General features: G+C 42.8%; 1 protein-coding gene across 2 annotated transcripts; it reads left to right on the forward strand.

Moving 5' to 3' along the window:
• The first annotated feature begins 1577 nt into the window (after positions 1 to 1577).
• Saraf (store-operated calcium entry associated regulatory factor) lies at positions 1578 to 19034 on the forward strand. Of its 2 annotated transcripts, XM_004666932.2 has the most exons (6): positions 1578 to 1734; positions 7368 to 7546; positions 11086 to 11494; positions 13918 to 14056; positions 15821 to 15975; positions 18244 to 19034. In XM_004666932.2, the coding sequence occupies exons 1-6, from the start codon at positions 1632 to 1634 to the stop codon at positions 18267 to 18269; spliced, it is 1011 nt and encodes a 336-aa protein (XP_004666989.1). In that variant the 5' UTR covers positions 1578 to 1631; the 3' UTR covers positions 18270 to 19034. The 2 variants fall into 2 exon arrangements, with proteins under 2 accessions (XP_004666989.1, XP_045015520.1); XM_045159585.1 differs by lacking the exon at positions 13918 to 14056.
• Positions 19035 to 22018: the final 2984 nt, after the last annotated feature.

Here is a 22018-nt window from a genome sequence, read left to right on the forward strand (position 1 = left end):
ATGACAGAAATTTTCCTGCAGAAGTAGTCATTCTACATTGCAAAATCCAAAAGCCACTTGTTTTTCTTTAACTACCTTATTGATACTCCCTTGTTTTTGTTTCCCTGTTTACCAGAGAACACTCTGCAGATTGTTTTTTTATTTATTTGCAAGGAGAGAGAGAGAGAGAGAGAGAGATAACTAGAGAGAGAGAGAGAAAGGATAAATGGACACGTGAGGGTCTCTTGCTGTTGCAAATGAACTCTAGATGCATGTGCCACTTTGTGCATCTGCCTTTATGGGTCTTAGGGAATTGAACCTGGGCTGTCAGGCTTTGCTAGCAAATGCTATCTCTGGGCCATTTCTCCAGTCCAACTTTGCAGATTCTTTCTAGGCTCTTCTACTCAAGATTCAGTCTTGTTCCTGTAGTTTCAGCCTGGGCATCCTTTGCTATGTCTAAATTATGCCTGTACTGTTTCTTTCCATAGTATTAAGTGGAATCTTCGTATTTATCACTAGCGAATTTAGTTTGAACTTAAGTTTTGAATATCCAATGTTGTCTTTTTTAAAAAATGCTTATTTAAAAAATTATTTATTTGCAAGCAGAGTGAGGAAACAGAGAATGGCCATGCCAGGGTCTCTATCCAATGCAAACGAATTCCAGACGCATGTGACCCTTGTGCATCTGGCTCACGTGGGTCCTGGGGAAATCGAACCTAGGTCTTTTGGCTTGGCAGGCAAACGCCTTAACTGCTAAGCCATTTCTCCAGCCCCCAACATCTTTTGACATGTGTACTTGTATGCCTCATCAGTTACCTCAAAATTAAGACCTTAAGAACCAAAATTAAGGCTATGTAAGAACCGAGTTCTCTATTATCACCACAGTATTTTACTTTATTTTTTGGTTTTAGGGAATAGGGTCTTGCTCTTGCCCAGGCTGACCTGGCACTCACTACGTATGCGAAGGGTGGCCTGGAATTTATGGCGGTCCTCTTACCCTATGCCTCCCAAAGGCTGGGATTAAAGGCATGCGCCACCATGCCCGGCAGCTCATAGCATTTGAAGGCTCTGGGCTGTGCTTCCTTTTGTTCTTTGCTTCAGTTACGCTGGCCTTGTTTGCCTCTGAAAGGCTTTAAATGTCGTTTTATCCATTGCTGTGTCTCCAGCACCTTGCACAGCGCCGGGGATTGCAGTGGCTGGAGGCCCTAGCGCGTCCATTCTCTCTCCTTCCCTCTCTTTCAAATAAATAAGAATAAAATATTTAAGAATTTTGAATTTTTTTCTTTTCTTCTTTTTTCAGCTTTTGAAGCCACAGCCTTTGGGCGCTAGCGAACCTTTGCAAGCAGGCGCAGCGAGTTCGCCGCACAGGCCCAACAGGTCCGCAGTCGGCGGGCGGCCCCGCCCACAGGCCTGCCCCGCCCAGGGCCCCTCCCGCGAGCGCGAGCGCGGGGGCGGGGCCGCTGGCAGCCACTCACGGGCCCCCACGCGCCCGCAGCGGCGGTGACGCGGTGACGCAGTGACGCAGGGCTTCTGTCGCAGCTGCCGCTTCTGCAGTGAGTCGGAGGCTGGCGTCGCTGCGCTGCGGCGAGAGGTTCTGCGCAGCCACAGCGGGCCACCCGAGAGCGCCGCTCGGCCGCTGCTGCTCCCGCGCCATGGCGGTGGCCCGCGGCCCGCGAGCTGCCCAGCGCCGCCCGCTGCTCGGCCTGCTCTGCTTGCTGCTGGTGGCCAGCCCTGCCGTGGGCTGGAACGACCCTGGTGAGCGCTGTGTGGGGTCCTCGGGCAGCGCCCCTCGCCCACCGATCCCTTGAGCGGCCCTGCGGGTGGGTGATGGGACGTGCTCCTTCGTCGCGCTCCTTCCTGGGTTCCCGGCCCGGCTCTAGGCTCTAGCCCGCTAGGGACGGCCGGAGAGTGGGCGGGGCGCGCCACTCCATCCTTGAAGTCTCCCGACCCCAGTCTCTGGATTTTTCATTTTGTCCGTTTTCTCAGGCGACAGGCCGCATCCCTGAGCCCGGTTGACTATCATGATACTCACCTGCGCATCTTTCTGTCTTGTCATGGCTGGCTGATGTCATCGCAGACTGTTGTCATGGCTGCCTGTTGCTATGGCTCGCGGTTGCCATGGTCTGTAGTTGCCATGCCACCGGCAGTCTGAGTCATGCTTAGGGGGACCGGGCAGCAAACCTGCGAGGTTAATTAGCGGAATTCTAGACTGGACGGCTGTCGTAGGCTTCTAAGAAGCAGTGCATTATTACATCAGCTTTTTTCCTACTGTTTTTCACCATACACAGGAATTTGAAAAATCTTATTTTTGAGGTGATGAGACATAATTGGTTTCTTTCTCTCTCTTTGTGGTAGGGTCTCACTCTAGCCCAGCCTGACCTGGCACTCACTGTAGTCTCAGGCTGGCCTGGAACTCACAGTGATCCCCCTCCCTCTGCCTCCTTAGTGTTGGGATTAAAGCGTGCGCCACAATTGATTTCTAAGGTGGAGGCTCTTTACACAATTATTAGATGCAAAAAGAGACATATCATCAATTAAAACGACGTCAGCTTTAGTTTGGAGGGGAAAGAAGTGTTGGATTTGTGAATTGCTTGGACATGACCAAGTGTTGAATTTAAGCAACAGGTTTATTTCTGTAAGATCCTGTTTTCTTCTTAAAAATTTATTATATTTTTATTAACAACTTCCATGATTGTAAACAATATCCCATGGTAATGCCTTCCCTCCCCCCACTTTCCTCTTTGAGATTCCATTCTCCATCATATCCCCTCTCCCTCTGAATCAGTCTCTCTTGTATTTTGATGACACGCTGTTGATGAGCAGTTGGCTCCGAGGAACCCATTTGCTGTGGATGTGCATGAGTCAGCTTCTGTTGCTGGGACCAGTACCTGACAAAAGAGAGGAAGGGTTTGTTCTAGATTACAGTTGGAGATTACAGTCCATCATGGGTTAGCTGCAGTAGCTAGAGGCTGGTCATATTCAGTAGTGAGGAAGCAGAGAGGGAGGAATGCCGCTCTCTCCTCCTTACAGTCCAGGGCGGGCCCACGGGATGGTGCCCACCATAGTAAGGGTTGGTCTTCCCATGACCTCAGCAGGGCAATCCTTCACAGACATGCACAGTAACCTTTAAAAGATAATCCCTCATAGGTGATTCCTTTGACAATATAAACCATCACAGAGCCGGGTGTGGTGGCGCACACCTTTAATCCCAGCACTTGGGAGGCAGAGGATTGCCATGAGTTCAAGGCCACCCTGAGATGACAGAGTTAATTCCAGGTCAGCCTGGACCAGAGTGAGACCCTACCTTGAAAAACCAAAAAAAAAAAAAATCACAGATGTTTAATTATCAGTAGTTAAATCAAGCTGTATATAAACGGCTGTGTGTTTTCTTTAGGTACTCTTAGAAAGTTATGTGAAGGAAAGACCAAATTTTAATTTTAAACCTGGGGAGGTTTCCAAATGAAGAGTCAGTCAGGGGAACTGTAAGAAGAAAAGCAACCACATTTAAATTAATGGTGCACCACTTCCTGGTGGCTCTTGGTCTACCCATGGTGAAGCTACTGTTCTGGAACAAAAAGCACCAAAATATTTTGCAGAGTTAAACTTAATTGGTTTCTACTCTTTTATGAAGGTGCTCTATTATCTACTTATTAAGGCTTGGTAAAGCAACTCACTAATTTAGTTTCCATTTACTTTATCTTTAGCTTATATAGAACAAAACTAATATGTCTAGAAAAAAATTGAGTGCCTGGTGTGGTGGGGCCTGCCTTTAATTCCAGCATTTGGGAGGCTGAGGTAGGAGGATTGCCATGAGTTCCAGGGCAGCCTGAGACTACATAGTGAGTTCCAGGTCAGCTTGGGCTAGAGTGTGAGCCTACCTCCAAGAAAACAACAACTAAATTATTTGTGTGTGTGTATGTGTGTGTATAGGCACACCAGGTTCTCTCTGCTGCTGCAAACCAATGTGATATGTATGCTCCACTTTTTGCTCTATGTGGGTACTTGGGAATTGAACCTGGTAGGCCTTGTTAGCGAGGGCCTGTAGCTGCTGACCCATCTTCCCAGCCCTTTGAGTATAGGTGTTGAGAATATAGCTGTGGAGAAGAGTACCTTGCCCCCAAGGAGTTTACATCTATTGAGTTGACAATAAACAAATAAACATGTAAATAACATGCCCTATGGTAAACAGTGTTCTGGACAATAATAAAACAGGAGTGCAGAGGTGGGTACTTACCAAGTATACATTGGTTGGGGGGCTGGAGGAATGGCTTAGTGGCTATGGTGTTTGCCTGCAAAGCCAAAGGATCCAGGTTCTATTCCCCAGGACCCATGTTAGCCAGATGGACAAGGGGGTGCACACGCCTGGAGTTTGTTTGCAGTGGTTGGAGGTCCTGGCGTGCCCATTCTCTCCCCCTCCCCACCTTTCTCTGTCAAATAAATAAATAATTTCAAAAAAAGTATACATTGGTTAGGGAAGAAGTTACCACTGAGGTGACATGTATAGGAAACCTGAAGAGAAGTGAGGAATAAATGACTTGATATGGGCTGGAGAGATGGCTTAGCGGTTAAGTGCTTGCCTGTGAAGTCTAAGGACCCCGGTTCGAGACTCGGTTCCCCTAGGTCCCACGTTAGCCAGATGCACAAGGGGGCGCACGCATCTGGAGTTCGTTGGCAGAGGCTGGAAGCCCTGGCGCGCCCATTCTCTCTCTCTCCCTCTATCTGTCTTTCTCTCTGTGTCTGTCGCTCTCAAATAAATAAATAAAAAATTTAAAAAAATGACTTGATATTATTTAAATTTTTTCAAAATATTTTTATTTATTTATTTACAAGGAGGTGGAGTGAGAATGAATATGGGCATGACAGGGCCTTTTGCCCCTGCAAACATACTCCAGATGTGCCATTTTGTGCATATGGCTTCACATGGGTACTAGGGAACTAAACACAGGCAATAAGTCTTTTTAAGCAAATGCCTTAACTGTTGAGCCATCTCCAGCTCTGATTTAAAATTAAAACAATATTTATTTATGTGAGAGAAAGGCAGATAGAGAAGAGAGAGAGAGAGAAAATGAATGAGAGAATGGGCACACCAGGGTCTCTAGCCACTGCAGAACTCCAAATGCATGTGCCACCTTGTGCATTTGGCTTACATGGGTACTGGAGAACCAAACCTGGGTCCTTAGGCTTTGCAGGCAAGTGTCTTAGTTGCTAAACTGTCTTGCTAGCCTCCTGATATACATTTTTAAAAGCTTGTATGAGCTGTTCTTTAGAAAACAGGCTGAAAATGGGTAGAAGGGAAGGAAGCTGGGGGCTAGTGAATAGGTAACTTTTACAGTGAGTTCAAGAGTTATGAGTACTTTGGGCCAGAGGAACAGGAGTTGCTAGAGAGGTTGGACTCTCATCTCACCTGTTTTGAAGATGGAGGTGGACTAATACCCAGGTTGGGGTATGGTTCTGGCATGTGGACTTAGTTTCCCGAGCTGCTGAAAAGTCTGGGAGAATTGAGCTTAGAGGTTTTTGGCTTCATTTGTGTTAAGTTTGAGACCTGAAAGATTATTTTTTATTCTGAGTCTGGACAGTAATAACAAGTAGTGACTGGGGATGAGACGAGCATTTCGTTCTTAGACGTTAAGGCTCTCCCGAGACAAAAGGCAGTGTGGATTGCTCTAAAATGTTCTCAGTAGGTCTGGGCATCTGATGCTGGTCTTTCTCTTAGGCCTCTCTACCTCTAGTCCATTCGCTTTTCCTTCTAACATTTAGTTGCCATGGCCCCTTCTTTTGTGCCTAACAGACAGTTCATTCACATCCCCACACAACTATTTATTGTAGGATAGTGGATTTGTTGATAGTCAGATTTTGCTAACGCAGTAGATTTGAATGTAGTGAACTGGATGTGAACAACACAATAGAAAGTGATGCCTACTAAAACTGCTGCTTGAGAGAAGACCTTTTGATACCCATGAAGCTAGTTAGAAGATACTGGAATTCTGCCAGCTTAGAAACTGTGCCTGTGTGTGATGGCAGAGGACACACACAACATGGTCTGAAGTCTAGCTTCTGCTCTCCACCCCTTGCTGAGTCCCTCAGTTGGCAGGATCAAAATCTCTTTGGGAAGCTATCACTGGTAAAGGTTTAGGGACTTTTATTCAGCTTCATAGTATATGAGTTTGAGAGTGAAGCATGTGCAATCACTATAGTACTGCCATGAGCCAGGGGTGTTAAACAGGAAGATTTTGTTTGCCAATAGCACTTTGACATTTATTTTTGTACATGAACTTGCCCTGATCTCACTGTTTACTGCATTCACATACAGCAGGTTCTAGAGGATCTTGCAGAAGACATCATGGCTTCAGTAAACACACAAGAGAATGGCTAATTTGACAGTGTGGGAACCAGGGGACTCCCATCTCAGAGGACAGAGGTGCCATGCTGGATCTTAGCCCGCTGTGTTTTTATTACTCTGCCTGGGAAAGGTCATTAATTATTAACTGTTAGCTTAGCATAGAGACTGTTGGCTATATTATTATGAGACAAAGCAGATGTTTACCGAGAAGGAAGTGAGTTGGCCAGCAGGGCTTTGGGACCTGCAGCTGCAAGGACAAAGTCCTCGTCAGCCTGGGAGACAGAGGCGCTGCGTCTCAGACTTGCATGGTGCCTCAGTCAACTCTATATTGTTGGCAGAAAACACCTGGCCAAGAGCAGCTTGTGGAAGGAAGGGGCTTATTTTGGCTTACAGACTCAAGGGGAAGCTCCATGATGGCAGGGGAAACAGTGGCATAACCAGAAGGTGGACATCACCTTCTGCCAATGTCAGGTGGACAACAGCAGCAGAATGTACCAAACACTGGCAAGGGAAAGCTGGCTATAACATCTGTGAGCCTGCCCCCAACAGTGCATAGCCTCTAATTCCCAAAGTGAAGTCCAGGTCAGCCTGGGCTAGAGTGAGATGCTACCTCAAAAACAAACAACCCCCCCAAAAAAAACCAAAACCAAAACCAAAAAACCCATAATGGCACAGAATAAACATTCACATTACACAAGATGGCATTAGGCATAATAAAGAAACATTCAACCAATACAAGATTAAAACAAACAGGACTACATCAAACTCTGTAGCTCCAAGTCTCCAAGTCTGATAATTCTAACCAGTGATGAGTTTCTGGGGTTCCAATTCCACCTGTCCAGCTAGACTACTCACAGTCCTGGAAACCTTCATCCAGTGCCTGCAGCTCTCCTTGGCAGCCATCCCATAGTCCTGGCATCTCCACTTTGCAGTTCATCCTCATGGCTTTATTGGCCTTCCAGCTCAACTCTTGTTTTTGAAATCAGTTATTGGATGAATCTGTTCTGTTTGACATGATATTTACTTTTTGTTGGTGTTCTTGTTTCAGACAGAATGTTGTTGCGGGATGTGAAAGCTCTCACCCTCCACTATGACCGTTACACTACCTCCCGGAGGCTGGATCCGATCCCACAGCTGAAATGTGTTGGCGGTACAGCTGGATGTGATTCCTATACCCCTAAAGTGATACAGTGCCAGAACAAAGGCTGGGATGGTTATGATGTACAGGTAATAATCTACGGCATCCATGGTAGTTAAATGGGATTTCATGCAATGAATGGCTTACTGGGACATTAGTATTTTCTTAAAACACAAATAACAGCTCATCATAAAATATAAAATAAGTCCGTTATTTTTTTTCATAGTGAAACTGTCTTCAAAAGGGACTAGAAGTAAACACTTTAATTTTCATACTGTGACTTCCTCCTAAGATGGTAATAAGTTTTTAAAAGTTTTGATATTGACAGTCTTTTCTGGTTGTCATTTTCCCACTATTCCTCAAAGGAAATAACAGACGTAAAGTTAGGTGGCTAGGAGTCCTAGGTTTTAAGTCTCAGGACACTGTAACTGAGGGTGGTTTCTTGTAATTAGAAGCATCTCAGGGGACTTGATCAACTTGCTGCCTTTAGGATGCTGTAAGAGTTTTGCATATGCAGCAAAGCATCTTCTTGAATTCCACATCAATATGACTTAGATTTGAAGTGTGTTGTATTAAATCAAATTTAGTTTACATTACTACCAGTGTGGTTCTGTTTTGTATTCTGTCTGCTTTCAAAAATGTTTTAAGGTGACTTATTCCTAGGCAAGAATATTATGTTGATGATTTCCCCTTTTATCAGTATGTTTTTTTTTTTTAAATAAAACCTTTATGTATGGTCCATGTAGTTCAGAGAGCTCATGTTTGCCCACATTGTTTAATTGAATCATAGAATCTCTTGGTTAAAGCACTTGTCCCATCTTCATTTTACTTTCAAGTTACTTTACGATTTTACTGGGAAAAAAAGACACTGATGTTGAATCTAATCCCTTGAGCATATATGAAATGTGTCATACCAAATGAGTAGCATAGTGTCAGATTTTTCCTAGTGAAAGAGATAAATGCCTAAATTAAATGCACACACCAACAAAATGTTCTGGAAGTTCTGGTTGGGAGCAATTGGAAAGGCTTGGAGGAAGAGGAGATGTGTGTGCTATATTGTGAAGGAATGAGAATTAGAGATGGAGAAAGAAGAGAATGGCTCAAGCAAAGATGCATGGCACAAGCAGATACTGGTTTGTATTTAAGTGGTACTAACTTAAACTTACACACAGTATTTAAAAGCTACTTTGAGTATCTAAGGAAATGGCAGTTGATGTGAAATACCAAGATAGAGCTCACTTGTTTTATTTACTTAAATAAGCAAATTTATAATTTTTTTTCAAATAAAATACTCAAAAACAAATAGAATAGTAGCAACAAGACAACAGAAGGGGGAAATGTATAATATTCAAATCAAAAATATCTGGGCTTCAAAGAAACCATCAAGCAAGTGAAAAGGCAGCCTGTAGAATGAGAGGACTGTGTAAATTCTAGCTGATGAGAGACTACCTGGAGTAGCAGGACACGCAACTCAGAAGACAGCCATGTTGAAAACAGGCAAAGCGCTGGGGCTGAAAGTCAGTGGCAGAGTGCTTGCCTAGCTTGTACAAAATCCTAGGTTTGATCCCAGCACTGAAAAAAAATGCTAAAAATAGGCATAACATCTGTTACAGACATTTTTTCCAGAGAATATGGGCAAATGATCAGTTAGCATGTGACACATGTTCCCCACCGCTAGCCTTTGGAGAAACGTCGCAGACCCTCAGTGATGTACCACCTTACACCCAACAGGATACCTATAACTGTAGACCTTCATGCTCTGCTGTTGGGGATGGAAAGTGGTATGGCTGCTTGGAAAGCCATCTGGCATTTCCTTAAAAGGTACCAGACGCTCCAGTCACTTCACTCCTAGGAAAATGTCCAAGACAACCAAAGACATACTTCTTCACAGAGACCCCGTAGGAGATTGTAAGAACAACATTTAAATAGCTGAAATGTAGAAACAACTCAGTATTAATTACCAAAAAATGAAAAAAATGAATATGAGTAAGTGGAATATTTTCAGTCATTGAAAAGAACACGGTTCTGGTACATACTGTAACAGTGAGAAAACTTGAAACCATGGAAGTCAAAGAAGCCAGTTACCAAGGCTCAGTGTAGAGGAAGCAGTTTGGTAGTGTGAAGAAGCTGGGTGGGTGTGGATGGTTGTGATTACCGATGAGTTTGAGATTTCTTTGGGGTGATATTTAAAACATTTAAAATATTTTTGCTTGTATGAGCATATATGTATGTGTTTTGTGTGTGTGGGGGGGTGTATGTGATGTATGCATATGTATGTGTTCTTGTGTGCCCCATGTACTTGCTGGTGGGGTTGCTCTCATTCGGTTCTCTTTCCAATACTGCATAAGCTGGAACTGATGGTGCATAACTGGAATCCCAGTGCTTGGGAGATGGAGGCAGGCAGGTCAGAAAAATTCAGGGTCATTCTCGGCTACAGAGTGAATTTGAGGCCAGCTTGGGTTACATGAGACCCTTTTTCAAACAGAAAACAAAAGGAAACAAAACCTCAAACAAGAAGAAAAGTGAAATAGTATACTTAATCTTTGAGAAAAGAAGGTAATGTGAACAAAACAGAAGGCAGCTGAACTAATTAAATCTACTCTAGCATGCTTAATATTGTTAAAGAAACATTTTCAGCAAATTTTTGGTGGTGCTGGATGTTGTGAAGGCTCAAACACTGAGCCGCCCCACCCCCAGCATGCACCTATGTGCTTGCTTTGAGACAGGGCGGTGTTATGCTGCCTGTCTGGCCTGGTACTTGCTTTGTTGCCTAGGCTGGTTAGTCTACTTACCGTCCTGTTTCAGCACTCCCAGTGTTGGCATTTTGAGTGTCAGATACTATGCCTGGCTTACCTCTCTTCCTCTCTCCCTCTGCCTCTTTCTTCTTTTCCCTCTCTCTCAGATAGAAAAATCTGAAGCTAATGTCATTTTTTTTTCAGTTTTCTAAATAGCTTTAAAAACCCAGCTAAAGAGGATTGTATAGGATTGGACCCTGTAAGCTACTCCATGGTTTGTTACACAGAAGGGGATGCCTGCCTGATGCTGTATTTAGTGGCCAAATCTTCTTATATGATGCTCATTTTTGAGCCTCAGCATCTAAAGTATTTTTAAAAAATATTTTTATTTATTTGATATGAGAGAGAGAGACAGAATATGAATGGGCACAACAGGGCCTCCAGTCACTGCAGATGAACTCCAGACACATGCTTCACCTTGTGCATCTGGCTAATGTGGATCCCAGGGAATTGAACCTGGGTCCTTTGGCTTTGCAGGCAAACACCTTAACTGCTAAGCCATCCCTCCAGCCCTGAAGTAACCATATTTTTGAAGAATCATCTTGAACTACAGTGATGAGAAGTTGACATTTTGAAAATTTGTTTAAAGTTTAAAAATTATGGACTATTTAATGTGTGCACAAGCATGTGCATAGGAACTAGAAAAGCAGTGAAAGGAACAATCAAGTACTCAACACCACCGTCCCTGAACCCAGGGTGCTTTTACCCTCACAGAGCTGCTTGTTGACCATTCCTTCATCGTTTCATCTTAGGACAGCTGAATAGCCCAAATACTTTATATTGAGTGAAAACAATCTTTTCATTCTTATAACCTATTTCTCTCTTTTTCACAGTGGGAGTGTAAGACTGATTTAGACATTGCATACAAGTTTGGAAAAACCGTGGTGAGCTGTGAAGGCTATGAGTCCTCTGAAGACCAGTATGTGCTGAGAGGCTCCTGTGGTTTGGAGTATAACTTGGATTATACCGAAATTGGTCTGAAGAAGCTGAAAGAGTCTGGAAATCACCCTGGCTTCTCTTTCTCTGATTTTTATTATAAGTTTTACTCTGCAGATGCCTGTTGCGTTGGTGGATTGGTTACCATTGGGGTCCTGCTTACCATTGCTTTTGTCGTCTATAAGATGTTCCTTAGTGATGGCCAAAGCTCACCATATTCAGAGTATCCTCCATATTCCCAGCGTTACCAGCGGTTTAGCAACTCAGCAGGACCCCCTCCCCCAGGCTTTAAGACTGAGTTCACAGGTATGTGTCCATGGTGAATGTGAGGGAGTAAATTTCATGCCCTGGGAAGCCCAAATAATTTCTCTCTATTTTCTCAGCTTTTCTGTTCTGCTCCTAAGATTGTTGTCAGAGATGCCTGATTAAATAGTAAATCTTTTAACAAAACCTGAGTTTGGTAATAAGCATTTACTTTGTCCCCCTTCCTCATACAGTACATGAAGATGAACACATTAAGTATTTTAGACTTCAAGGTAAATAACTGAGTAGAATAAATCAGGAGAATATCATGACCTTAGGATAAGTAAAGATTTCTTAAACAGAACACAAAAGTACTAGCTATAAAAAGAAAGGTGGATAAATTAACTTTCTTTAAATTAAGAATATCTGTTCATCAAAAGATACTGTTAAGAAAGTGGCAGGGCGAGGCCTAGGAGAATGTCCCCAAATGGGACATAGGATAAAGCCTATATTGGTGCAAATTTAAATGCTACACGAGTTAAAAAAAAAACAAAAACTTGTTGACACATATGCAGTAGTATGTTTGGTTTGTATTGATGTGGCAGACTCAAGACAGTATGGACTGTGTGAAATGCTCAGGGACAGACAGACACCTAGACAGTACTGCGAAGTCTGAGCACTGTTTGTCTCAGATGAAAGTGGGAACTCCTAGGAACTATAATGAGCTTTCTAGGTGCTAAGGTGGTTTCTTCTTTCCTTCTTTCTTTTTATTTATTTATTTATTTTTTGGGGGGTTTTGAGGTAGGGTCTCACTGTAGTCCAGGGTGACATGGAACTCACTGTGTGTAGCCAAGGCTGGCCTCGAACTCATGGCAGTCTTACTGGCATTAAGAGCCTGTGCCCCCACAATTAGCTTAGTGACTTCTTGATGTGGGTGGTGGATGGGTGCATAAGTACAAAATTATTGTGCATGTTTTTCTATGTATCAGGGTCTTTTTTGTTTTTTTTTTCTTTGAAAAGTATTTAAAGCATTAAAAGTTTTTTTTGTTTAATTTATTTGAGAGTGACTGAGAGAGAAAGAGGCAGATGGGGGATGGGGAGTGGGTGCGCCAGGGCCTCCAGCCACTGCAAACGAACTCCAGACGCATGCGTCCCCTTGTGTATCTGGCTAACGTGGGTCCTGGGGAATCGAGCCTCCAACCGGGGTCCTTAGGCTTCACAGACAAGCATTCAACCACTAAGCCATTTCTCCAGCCCTAAAAACTTTTTTTTTTTTTATTGACAACTTCTATACTTAACAGAAAATAAACCATGATATTTCCCTCCTCTCCCCCATTTTCCCCTTCACAACTCTGCTCTCCATAATATTCCCTCCCTCTCTCCATTAGTCTCGTTTGTATTTTGATGTCAGCATCTTTTCTTCCTACTATGAGGGTCTTGTGAAGGTAGTGCCAGGCACTGTGAGGTCATGGGTATCAAGGCCAGTTTCTGTCTGGGCAGTTGCATTGTAAGGAGTGGTACCCTTCCTTTGGCTCTTACATTCTTTCTGCCACCTCTTCCGCAATGGACCCTGAGCCTTGGAACTAGAGATGTTTCAGTGCTGAGCACTCCTGCGTCACTTCTCAACACTATGTTGCCTTTTGGGTCATCCCAGTGGTCACTACCATCTGAAAAGAGAAGCTTCTATAACCAAAATTGATAGTAGCATTAATATATGAATATGAACATTAAGTGTAGTGCTTCAGGGATAAAAATTTATTTGAGAGACAGAGACTGAGACAGTATAGGTGCCCCAGAGTCTTTTGCCATAGCAAACTGAAGACACTTTGTGCATATGGCTTTACATGGGTACTGAGGAATCAAACCCAGGCCTACACATTTTGCAAACAACTGCCTGTAACCACTGAGCCATTGCCCTTAAAAAAACTTACTGACAACTTCCATACATCCAGACAATATATACCATGATCACAATTCCCTCCCACTATCTCCCTATTCCCTTTCTCCTATCCCTCTTTTGTATCAATTTTTTTAAGAAAAAACTTCCTTTGAGAGGAAGATACTTTTTTTGTGTGTGTGGGTCCTTATAAGATCTGACATCCCAGCTAATAAGTGCCTAGCTGCCTTTTTCCATTAGAGACTTGGGTATGACTCTCCCCTGGAGTCCTAGAGATCTTCGAGGCAGAAAGAAAGTGGGGTCACCTTCTAGTAGATGATCTTGAGCAGAGGAGATGTAGTCTAAGACCCTGTAAATATGAAAACATATCCCTCCTCCTCGTCTGTGGGAAATGTGTTCCTGAGTTATAAGTTAATTTGTTACTCATAGCCTTTGTGAATTCAGCTTTTCAGGAGTTGAGGCCTATGTACTATTCATATGGTTCTGTTAATAAATTAATATAGCACAGATGAAATCATGGAAAAGTCATTTTAGTTTCTGTAAGTGATTTGTAAGTAAGTATACGTAACTTAATCATTTTTATTTTAAGGACCACGTGCTACTGGCCATGGTACAACTTCTGGTTTTGGGAGTGCTTTTGCAGGACAAGGGTATGAAAATTCAGGGCCAGGTTTCTGGACTGGACTGGGAACTGGAGGAATACTAGGATATCTGTTTGGCAGCAATAGGTAAGCTTTGCATTGGTCTCATTTGCTCTTTAGTTCAACTTTTCCTTCAGGGTGTCTTTTTTTTTTTTTTTTTGGTTTTTCGAGGTAGGGTCTCACTCTGGCCCAGGCTGACCTGAAATTCACTCTGTATTCTCAGGGTGGCCTCTAACTCAAGGCGATCCTCCTACCTCTGCCTCCCCAGTGCTGGGGTTAAAGGCGTGCGCCACCATGCCTGGCAAGGGTGTCTTTATTTATTTTAAAAATAAGTTTAGTTTACTTTTTTTAAAAAATTATTTATTTGTGCCAGGCGTGGTGGCGCACGCCTTTAACCCCAGCACTGGGGAGGCAGAGGTAGGAGGATTGCAGTGAGTTCGAGGCCACTTTGAGACTACATAGTTAATTCCAGGTCAGCCTCGACCAGAGTGAGACCCTACCTCGAAAAACCAAAAAAAAAAAAAAAAAAAAAATTATTTGAGAGTGACAGAGAAATAGATAGATAGATAGATAGATAGATAGATAGAGAGAATGGTCACGCCATGGCCTCCAGCCAATGCATACGAACCTAGACACATGTGCCCCCTTGTGCATCTGGCTAACGTGGGTCTTGGGGAATCGTGCCTCAAATTAGGGTCCTTAGGCTTCATAGGCAAGCACTTAACCACTAAGCCATCTCTCCAGCCTTTATTTTACTTTTTAAAATTTATTTGAGAGAGAGAGAGAGGGAGAGAAAATGGGTGTGCCAGGGCATCTAGCCACTACAAATGAACTCCAGAAGTATGTGCCACCTTGTGCATCTGATTTATGTGGGTCCTAGAGAATTGAACCTGGGTCCTTAGGTTTCACAGACAAGCACCGTAACTGTTATGTAATTCCTCCAGCCCTTATTTATTTATTTGACAGAGAAAGAGGGAGAGGAAGAGAGAGAGAAAGAGGGAATGGGTACACCAGGGCCTACAGCCACTGCAAATGAACTCCAGACGTGCACCCCCTTGTGCATCTGTCTAATGTGGGTTCTGGGGAATCGAACCAGGGTCCTTTGGTTTTGCAGGCAAATGCCTTAGTTGCTAAGCCATCCTTCCAGCCCCCCTTATTTATTTTTTGAGGCAGGGGTTTATTCTAGTCCAGGCTGACCTGACCTGAAACTCACTCTGTAGCCCAGGCTGGCCTCTGGAACCCGTGATGATCCTCTTGCCTCAGCCCAAGTGCTGGGATCAAAGACGTGAACTACCATGCCCATTGAGTGTCTTTGTTTTTCTTACAATTTGACTGCATTTGGTTTTATAAGGAAAATAAATTATGGTGACATTGTCCTATATTAAACCAGATTCTTTGGGTATGAGGAAGGTACACCATGTGTGCTTGGATCCTCATGTTTTCTTGTAGATATTGTGAGACAGAGAGACTGTTTACATAACATGTGAGAGAATGAGAAGGCTCAAGAAGACTCAGCGTTTGGGGAAGGACACTTAGCAGTTGCGTTTGGTAGAAGGGCTGAGGCTAGTGTGGAAAAGGCTTGGGACTAGATTTTAGGATGTCTTGGGCATTTTCAGTTTAGATTTGATCACAGATCCAGAAAGAAAGAACATTTACTTTCTGCCACTTTTTCCTTCCATAGCAATTACTATAATGTCAGAAGAACTTATTTCATATGAACCAAGATATATCAGAACTTTCAGGAAAAAGATACTTGACTAAGATCCTATTTTCTGGTTGCTTAGGATCAGGAAAGTAATTAAAAATTATGGTAAGAAGAAAGATGCCTAACTCCTTTTTGTGTCTTTAAAGAGCCTCAACACCCTTTTCAAACTCATGGTACCACCCAGCTCACCCTCCTTCATACTCCAGCCCATGGAATAATCGCGCTTACTCCCCACTTCATGGAGGCTCGGGCAACTACTCGGCATGCTCCAACTCCGATGTGAAAACCAGAACCGCGTCAGGTAAAAGTGCACATGCTCCTACTGCGTAGCAGGGAAACACAGTGTCTGAACTTAAGAGGATGACTTATAGTTAGCTATTATGATTTTATTTTCATGCCCATCAAAATATTAATAGTACAGCTAAGTTTGATGAAAATTTAGTTCAGATCCATTCTTTCCTCACATTTCAAAACATGTCCTTTGATTTAAACTTCCTGTTTAACCCTGGGAATATTTTTTTTTGGGGGGGTTCCTCACTTTATCATAGACCAGTCTAGAACATGGTCTGCAGCCCAAGGTAGCTTTAAACTCACAACCATACTCCTCCCTCTTCCTCCTGTGTGCTGAGATTATAGGTACTAACCTCTACATGCAGTAGACTCTGGGACTCTTTTTAAGCTGTAAGCCAGAAGCTTGTTGAATTGTACTTTCAATAATTGTCAAAATATGATTATTGTAAGTTTACTACAAAGGGGAAAAGGACATTTCTTTGAAAAGCCAAACTATTATGTAGAGAATAGTAACTGTTGGAGTTAAATATCCAGCTGACCTCAGGGATTGAAAGGTTTATTAGTTGTCTTTCTCCTTGTGATAAAAGACCTGACAGGAAGCAGTTTAAGGCAGGAAGGATGTATTTCTAGTCCATCATGGTAGGGAATATTGGGGTGGTGGCAGGTGCATGAGGCAGCTGGTCACATTGACTTGTAGTCAGTAGGGAGAGAGAGATGAATGCGGGTGCTCACTCACTTTCTCCTCTTTAGAGTCCAGGACCCCCAGCCCATGGAATCACAGTTAGGGTGATCTTTCCACCTTAGCTAAACTAATCTAGGAAAGCTTGGGGCAGATTTTAGAATGCCTTGAGGATTAATGGTACTTTTGATTGCAAATTCAGAAAGAACATCTACTTCCTTTCTTTCCATTGTGCTTGACAAGATGAATCATGACTTGGGGATGGGTAATGGGACCTTTGTAGAGTGCAGTGCATTTGCTTGTCTTTTTCAGAAGGAAGAGGCTGTAGAATAGTGATTAACTCTTGTAGTTGATGGAAAAATATATTTTTTTAAATGTTAATAGTAAAAATCTTGGTGCTGGTTTGGAAATAAATGACACCATCACTTCTGACCTACTAAACTTCAAGCTCAGCACATGCAAGACCCTGTAGTTTCACACTCACATACAGTTACCTCTCCATATCTGGGGGATTGTTGATTGTAGAACCCCCAGGATATACCCAAATCTATGAATGATCAAGTCTCTTATATAAAACTGGCATAGTAAAGCCAGGCGTGGTGGCACATGCCTTTAATCCCAGTTTGAAAAACCAAAACCCAGCAACAGAAAATCAGAATGGCATAGCCTGTGCACATGATGTCAACCTGTCCTCCTGTATGCTTTAAACCATCCCCATAGATTACCTGTCGTCACTAGGACAATGTAAATACTATGTGAGCAGTCATTGTACTATGTTGTTTACAAAGACTAATAACCAGGAAACACTAGAGGTACATTTTTAACCCCCAAATATTTTCAGACCTCAGTTGGTTGAGTTCATGGTCATGGAGGTACAGATGGGGAGAGATGGCCGTGTTGACAGCAGAGGGCGTGCACTTTGTGCACTGCCAGCTGAGCAGAGCTATTCAGAGCCAGTCTTTGACATGGTGTGTGGGGGGGAGGGGGAGTGATGGTGGGAGCCAGGTAACACCACTGGAAGTCCCTATCGCCCTTTCCCCCGCTTGTTTACTACTGGAGTTGTGAGAGGTAGCAAGGTATGATATGTGTTCCATTGGTTTAGAATTTGCAATAATGCCTTTTTGGTTGTGACTTTGTAATAATGGCTGTCCTGTATGAACTTACCATAGAACACATCTTTTCTGGTTTTCTGACCAAAAGTTGTTCATTTCTATTTTTATTTATTTTTGAGAGAGAAAGGGGGTTTGGGGAAGAGAATGGGCATGCCAGGGTTTCTAGCCACTGCAAATGACATGCGCCACCTTGTGCATATGGCTTACATGGGTCCTGGAGAATTGAACCAAGGTCCTTTGGCTTTGTAGGCAAACGCGTTAACTGCTAAGCCACCTCTCCAGCCCAGCCCATGTTTTAGTTTATAGGCATGGTGACTGGAAAGTTCTGTATAGTCCTAGTTAACCTAGTGGTGCCTTGTCTCTTTCTTTTATATTTTCTTTATCATTTGCCAACAATAAACATAACAAACATAACACTTTTATAATTTTCTAAGCAATTTTGATTTATTTTTAAAAGCTAATATAGATTTTCTTTTTCTTCTTCTAGGATATGGTGGCACTAAAAGACGATAAATGAGAAACCTGGAGGTAAACACTGGATGAAAAGTTTCTGACTTCATCACTTTCTCGTTAAAGTGTTACCCGCTAACACCTGGATAAAGGGACTACCTTAAAGTTCTGTGATGTTTTGTCCTTGTATAGCTTTTTGTATCCAATTGCTTGTGGCCAAGAGTCGATATGTGACAAAATGCTTACGTATTGTATGTTAGTGTAACATGCAGATGTGTACTGTAATTTTTGAAAGTGATGGTTACTGTGAAATGCTGACCATGTGTCGTTTATTTATAAAACCTGTGATGCCATAGGGAGCATTAAGAATGCAGGCTATATAGAATTAGAGACTGCTAACAGAAAAAGTTGAGCTTAGGTGATATTAATTGATGAGACTTTACCTCAGAAAGAGTTACATTCTATTTGGTATTAAAGTACTTCTTGTTTGCGGTTTTCAAATGTTTAAACCAAGCTTTATTAATTATGCTGATTTGTAGGTTTAAATCACCCTTGAACTCCTGAGCTTTGAACTGTCCTGTGGTGGTGAGGCTTTAATAAGTGAGCACTACCTTTTATAGGAAATGGTAGAAAATAAGGAAACAAGGTTGTTATCAGTGATTGTGTGCTCATAAAAATGGTTGGAATCTCCATTTCCTTATAAAATTCAAATGCTTCAGCAAAAGTTCTTGAATAGCAAAAGCATGCAGTTCTCTGTGGAATCTTAAATATTGTTGTAATAGTCCGTTTCAGTCTTACATTAAAATGACAATAAATAAAAAGAAACAAGTGGTATTATTCTCATTATTTCTACTAGCCCTGACAGATTAATGGGACCTTTACTTGGGAGAAATGGGGTTCATGCAGTAGTTGAGTGTCTCCGAAACAAGAATTATAGTGTGACTGGAAGGTCAGGTCATCCTGTCATTTTATTTGCAAGCAGAGAGAGAGAGAGAGAGAGAGAGAGAGAGAGAGAGAGAGAGAGAGAGACAGAGACAGACAGAGAGAAGAGAGACAGAGAATGGGTACACCAGGGCCTCTAGCCATTGCAAACTCCAGACACATGCAGCACTTACACTAAAGAAGAGAGTGGAATTAGAGGAATTATTTTCAATACTGTGTGTCAGGCAAGGTGATGCCTGACGATCAGGCAATTGACAGGTCAAAAAAGAATGGAACAGAATATGTAAAAAGCAGCACACAAGATCAATGACCAGTATCTACTGCTAAAAATTAGCACTGTGCCTGCATGTATGGAGTGGGTTAAAAGTTCAACTTTGAATCCCAACATCTCTCTACCACTTTTGTTTTCTATAATCTCAACTTCTTAGGGGAACATCATTGTAGGGAATGGAGTTCACCATGAAGACAGACAGCATGACTTCAGCTGGGATGAGCTGGGGGACCAGAGAGGTGATCATTCGCCTCTGTGCGCCTTTGCTCAGACATTTAAAAACATTGTAAAAGTTGGTTTTAATTGACTTGTCATGTAGTAGGTTTCGGTATGGTTTATTCATGTATCCTTTGATTTGATTGGTCCACCACTATGTTCCTCCATAAACCCTTCCTTCCCACTGTTACCCTCTACTTTATACTCCATGTGTTTGACAACTCCCAGACCTCCCCCAATGAGCCCTTTTTAGCTTCTCTATATACATTTCAACTCGTAGTAACTAGTTTAGAAATTTGAATCTAGGGTCCACATATGAGAGAAAACATGTGGCATTTGTCTGTCTGTCTTTCTTTCTTTCTTTCTTTCTTTTTTTTTTTTTGTTGAGGTAGTGTGTCTCGCCAGGCTGATCTGGAATTTACTATGTAGTCTCAGGGTGGCCTTGAAATCATCCTACTTCTGCCTTCCAAATGCTAGGATTAAAGGAGTGCACCACCACGCCCAGTAAGCATTTTGTATTTCTGAGCCTATGTTACCTCACTCAGTATGACCTTTCCAGTTCCACTCATTCTCCTATAAATTTCATAGTTTCACTTTTCTTTATAGCTGAATAAAACTGCACTGTGTATATGTACATCACATCTTCTTTATCCGTCCATCAGTTCATGGGTATCTAGACTGGTTCCATAGCTTTAGCAATTATCTCCAAAGTAGAGTGTAGAGCCTGTAGTGCCCAGGAGTGATATGGCTGGGTCATAAGGTAGTTCAACTTTTAGCTTTTTCAGAAACCACACTTATTTCCATAATGGCTGTACCAGCTTTCATTCCCATCACCAACAGTAAATAAGGGTCCCTTTTCCCCACATCCTTTTTTTTGTTGTTGTCTTCAAGGAAGGGTCTCACTCTGGTCCAGGCTGACCTGGAATTAACTATGTAGTCTCAGGGTGGCCTCAACTCATGGTGATCTTCCTACCTCTGCCTCCTGAGTGCTGGAACTAAAGGCATGCACTTTATTTTTTAAACTTTTTTATTCATTTTTTATTTATTTGAGAGTGACAGAGATAGAGAGAAAGAGACAGAGAGAGAAAGAGAGAATGGGTGCACCAGGGCCTCTAGCCACTGCAAAGGAACTCCAGATGCGTGCGACCCCTTGATCATCTGGCTAACGTGGGTCCTGGAGAATCGAGCCTTGAACCGGGGTCCTTAGGCTTCACAGGCAAGTGCTTAACCACTAAGCATTTCTCCAGCCCAAGGCGTGCACTTTTAAGGCAGAGTCTTACTCTCACCCAGGCTAGCCTTAAAAATGTTCGTTTGAGCCGGTCGTGGTGGCGTACGCCTTTAATCCCAGCACTCAGGAGGCAGAGGTAGAAGGATCATCATAAGTTTGAGGCCACCCTGAGACTACATAGTTAATTCCAGGGCAGCCTGGATCAGAGTGAGACCTACCTCAAAGAAAAAAAAAAAAAAAAAAAAGTTTGTCTGGACGTCCACCTTCTGCAGGGTTGGTGCTTTGCTGGTGCGGTCCAGGAGTCACTAGGCTCCAGCAAAGTTTAACTGAAGAGGGAAGATCCATCCTGAATGTGGTTAGTACCATTCCCTGACTGAGATCACAGACAGAATACCAAGTGCTGAGCACCAACCTTCACCTCTGCTTCCTGACTATGCATGCGATGTGACCCATTGTCTCCTGCCATGATGGGCTGTGCCTTCACAGTGGGAACCAAAGTAAACCCTTCCTTCCGTAAGTTTCTTTTGTCAGGTGTTTTTGTCACAGAAACAAGAAAAGCAACTAATACAGTCCTAGAGGTGTATGCCCTTATGCTGCCACTTTCTGTTGGCTAAAACAAGTCTCAGAGCCAAGCTGATTCAAGAGTACTAAGAGATGATTATTGAGGGCCCGCCCCAGTCACAGTTTACCCGGCCACTGACAGCAGATGCTACTGTTACTGTATTGACTTCTCATATTTCCTTATGGCTTTCCCAACTCTGCATTTTTGAATACTATCATTTAACCTACTAAAAAGCAGGTCTTTCAAATCTCTTTTAATCTAAAGTTTTTCCCTACATCTTTCTTTTACTTGCCAATAACCTGTTGTTTTTGCTCTTTACTCACACATACATACATACATGGGCATGGATGCACACATATGTGCACACACAATAAATAAAATTTAAAAAGTGTATCTTTAAAAATAAAATAGTGGGTTTCATTATTGAAAATATAAAAAGGGCTGGAGAGATGGCTTAGCGGTTAGGTGCTTGCCTGTGAAGCCTAAGGACCCTGGTTTGTGGCTCGATTTTCCAGGACCCACGTAAGCCAGATGCACAAGGGGGCGCATGTATCTGGAGTTTATTTGCAGTGGCGGAAGGCCCTGGAGTGCCC

The sequence above is a fragment of the Jaculus jaculus genome, chromosome 9, assembly GCF_020740685.1.
Source record: "Jaculus jaculus isolate mJacJac1 chromosome 9, mJacJac1.mat.Y.cur, whole genome shotgun sequence".
In the NCBI taxonomy this organism is placed as follows: Eukaryota; Metazoa; Chordata; class Mammalia; order Rodentia; family Dipodidae; genus Jaculus; species Jaculus jaculus.

Coding starts and splice junctions, on each gene's coding strand:
- Saraf (XM_004666932.2), top strand. CDS start 1,632: ATGGCGGTGGCCCGCGGCCCGCGAGCTGCCCAGCGCCGCCCGCTGCTC. Junction 11,495..13,917: donor CTTTAAGACTGAGTTCACAG/GTATGTGTCCAT, acceptor TTTTATTTTAAG/GACCACGTGCTACTGGCCAT. Junction 14,057..15,820: donor TATCTGTTTGGCAGCAATAG/GTAAGCTTTGCA, acceptor GTGTCTTTAAAG/AGCCTCAACACCCTTTTCAA.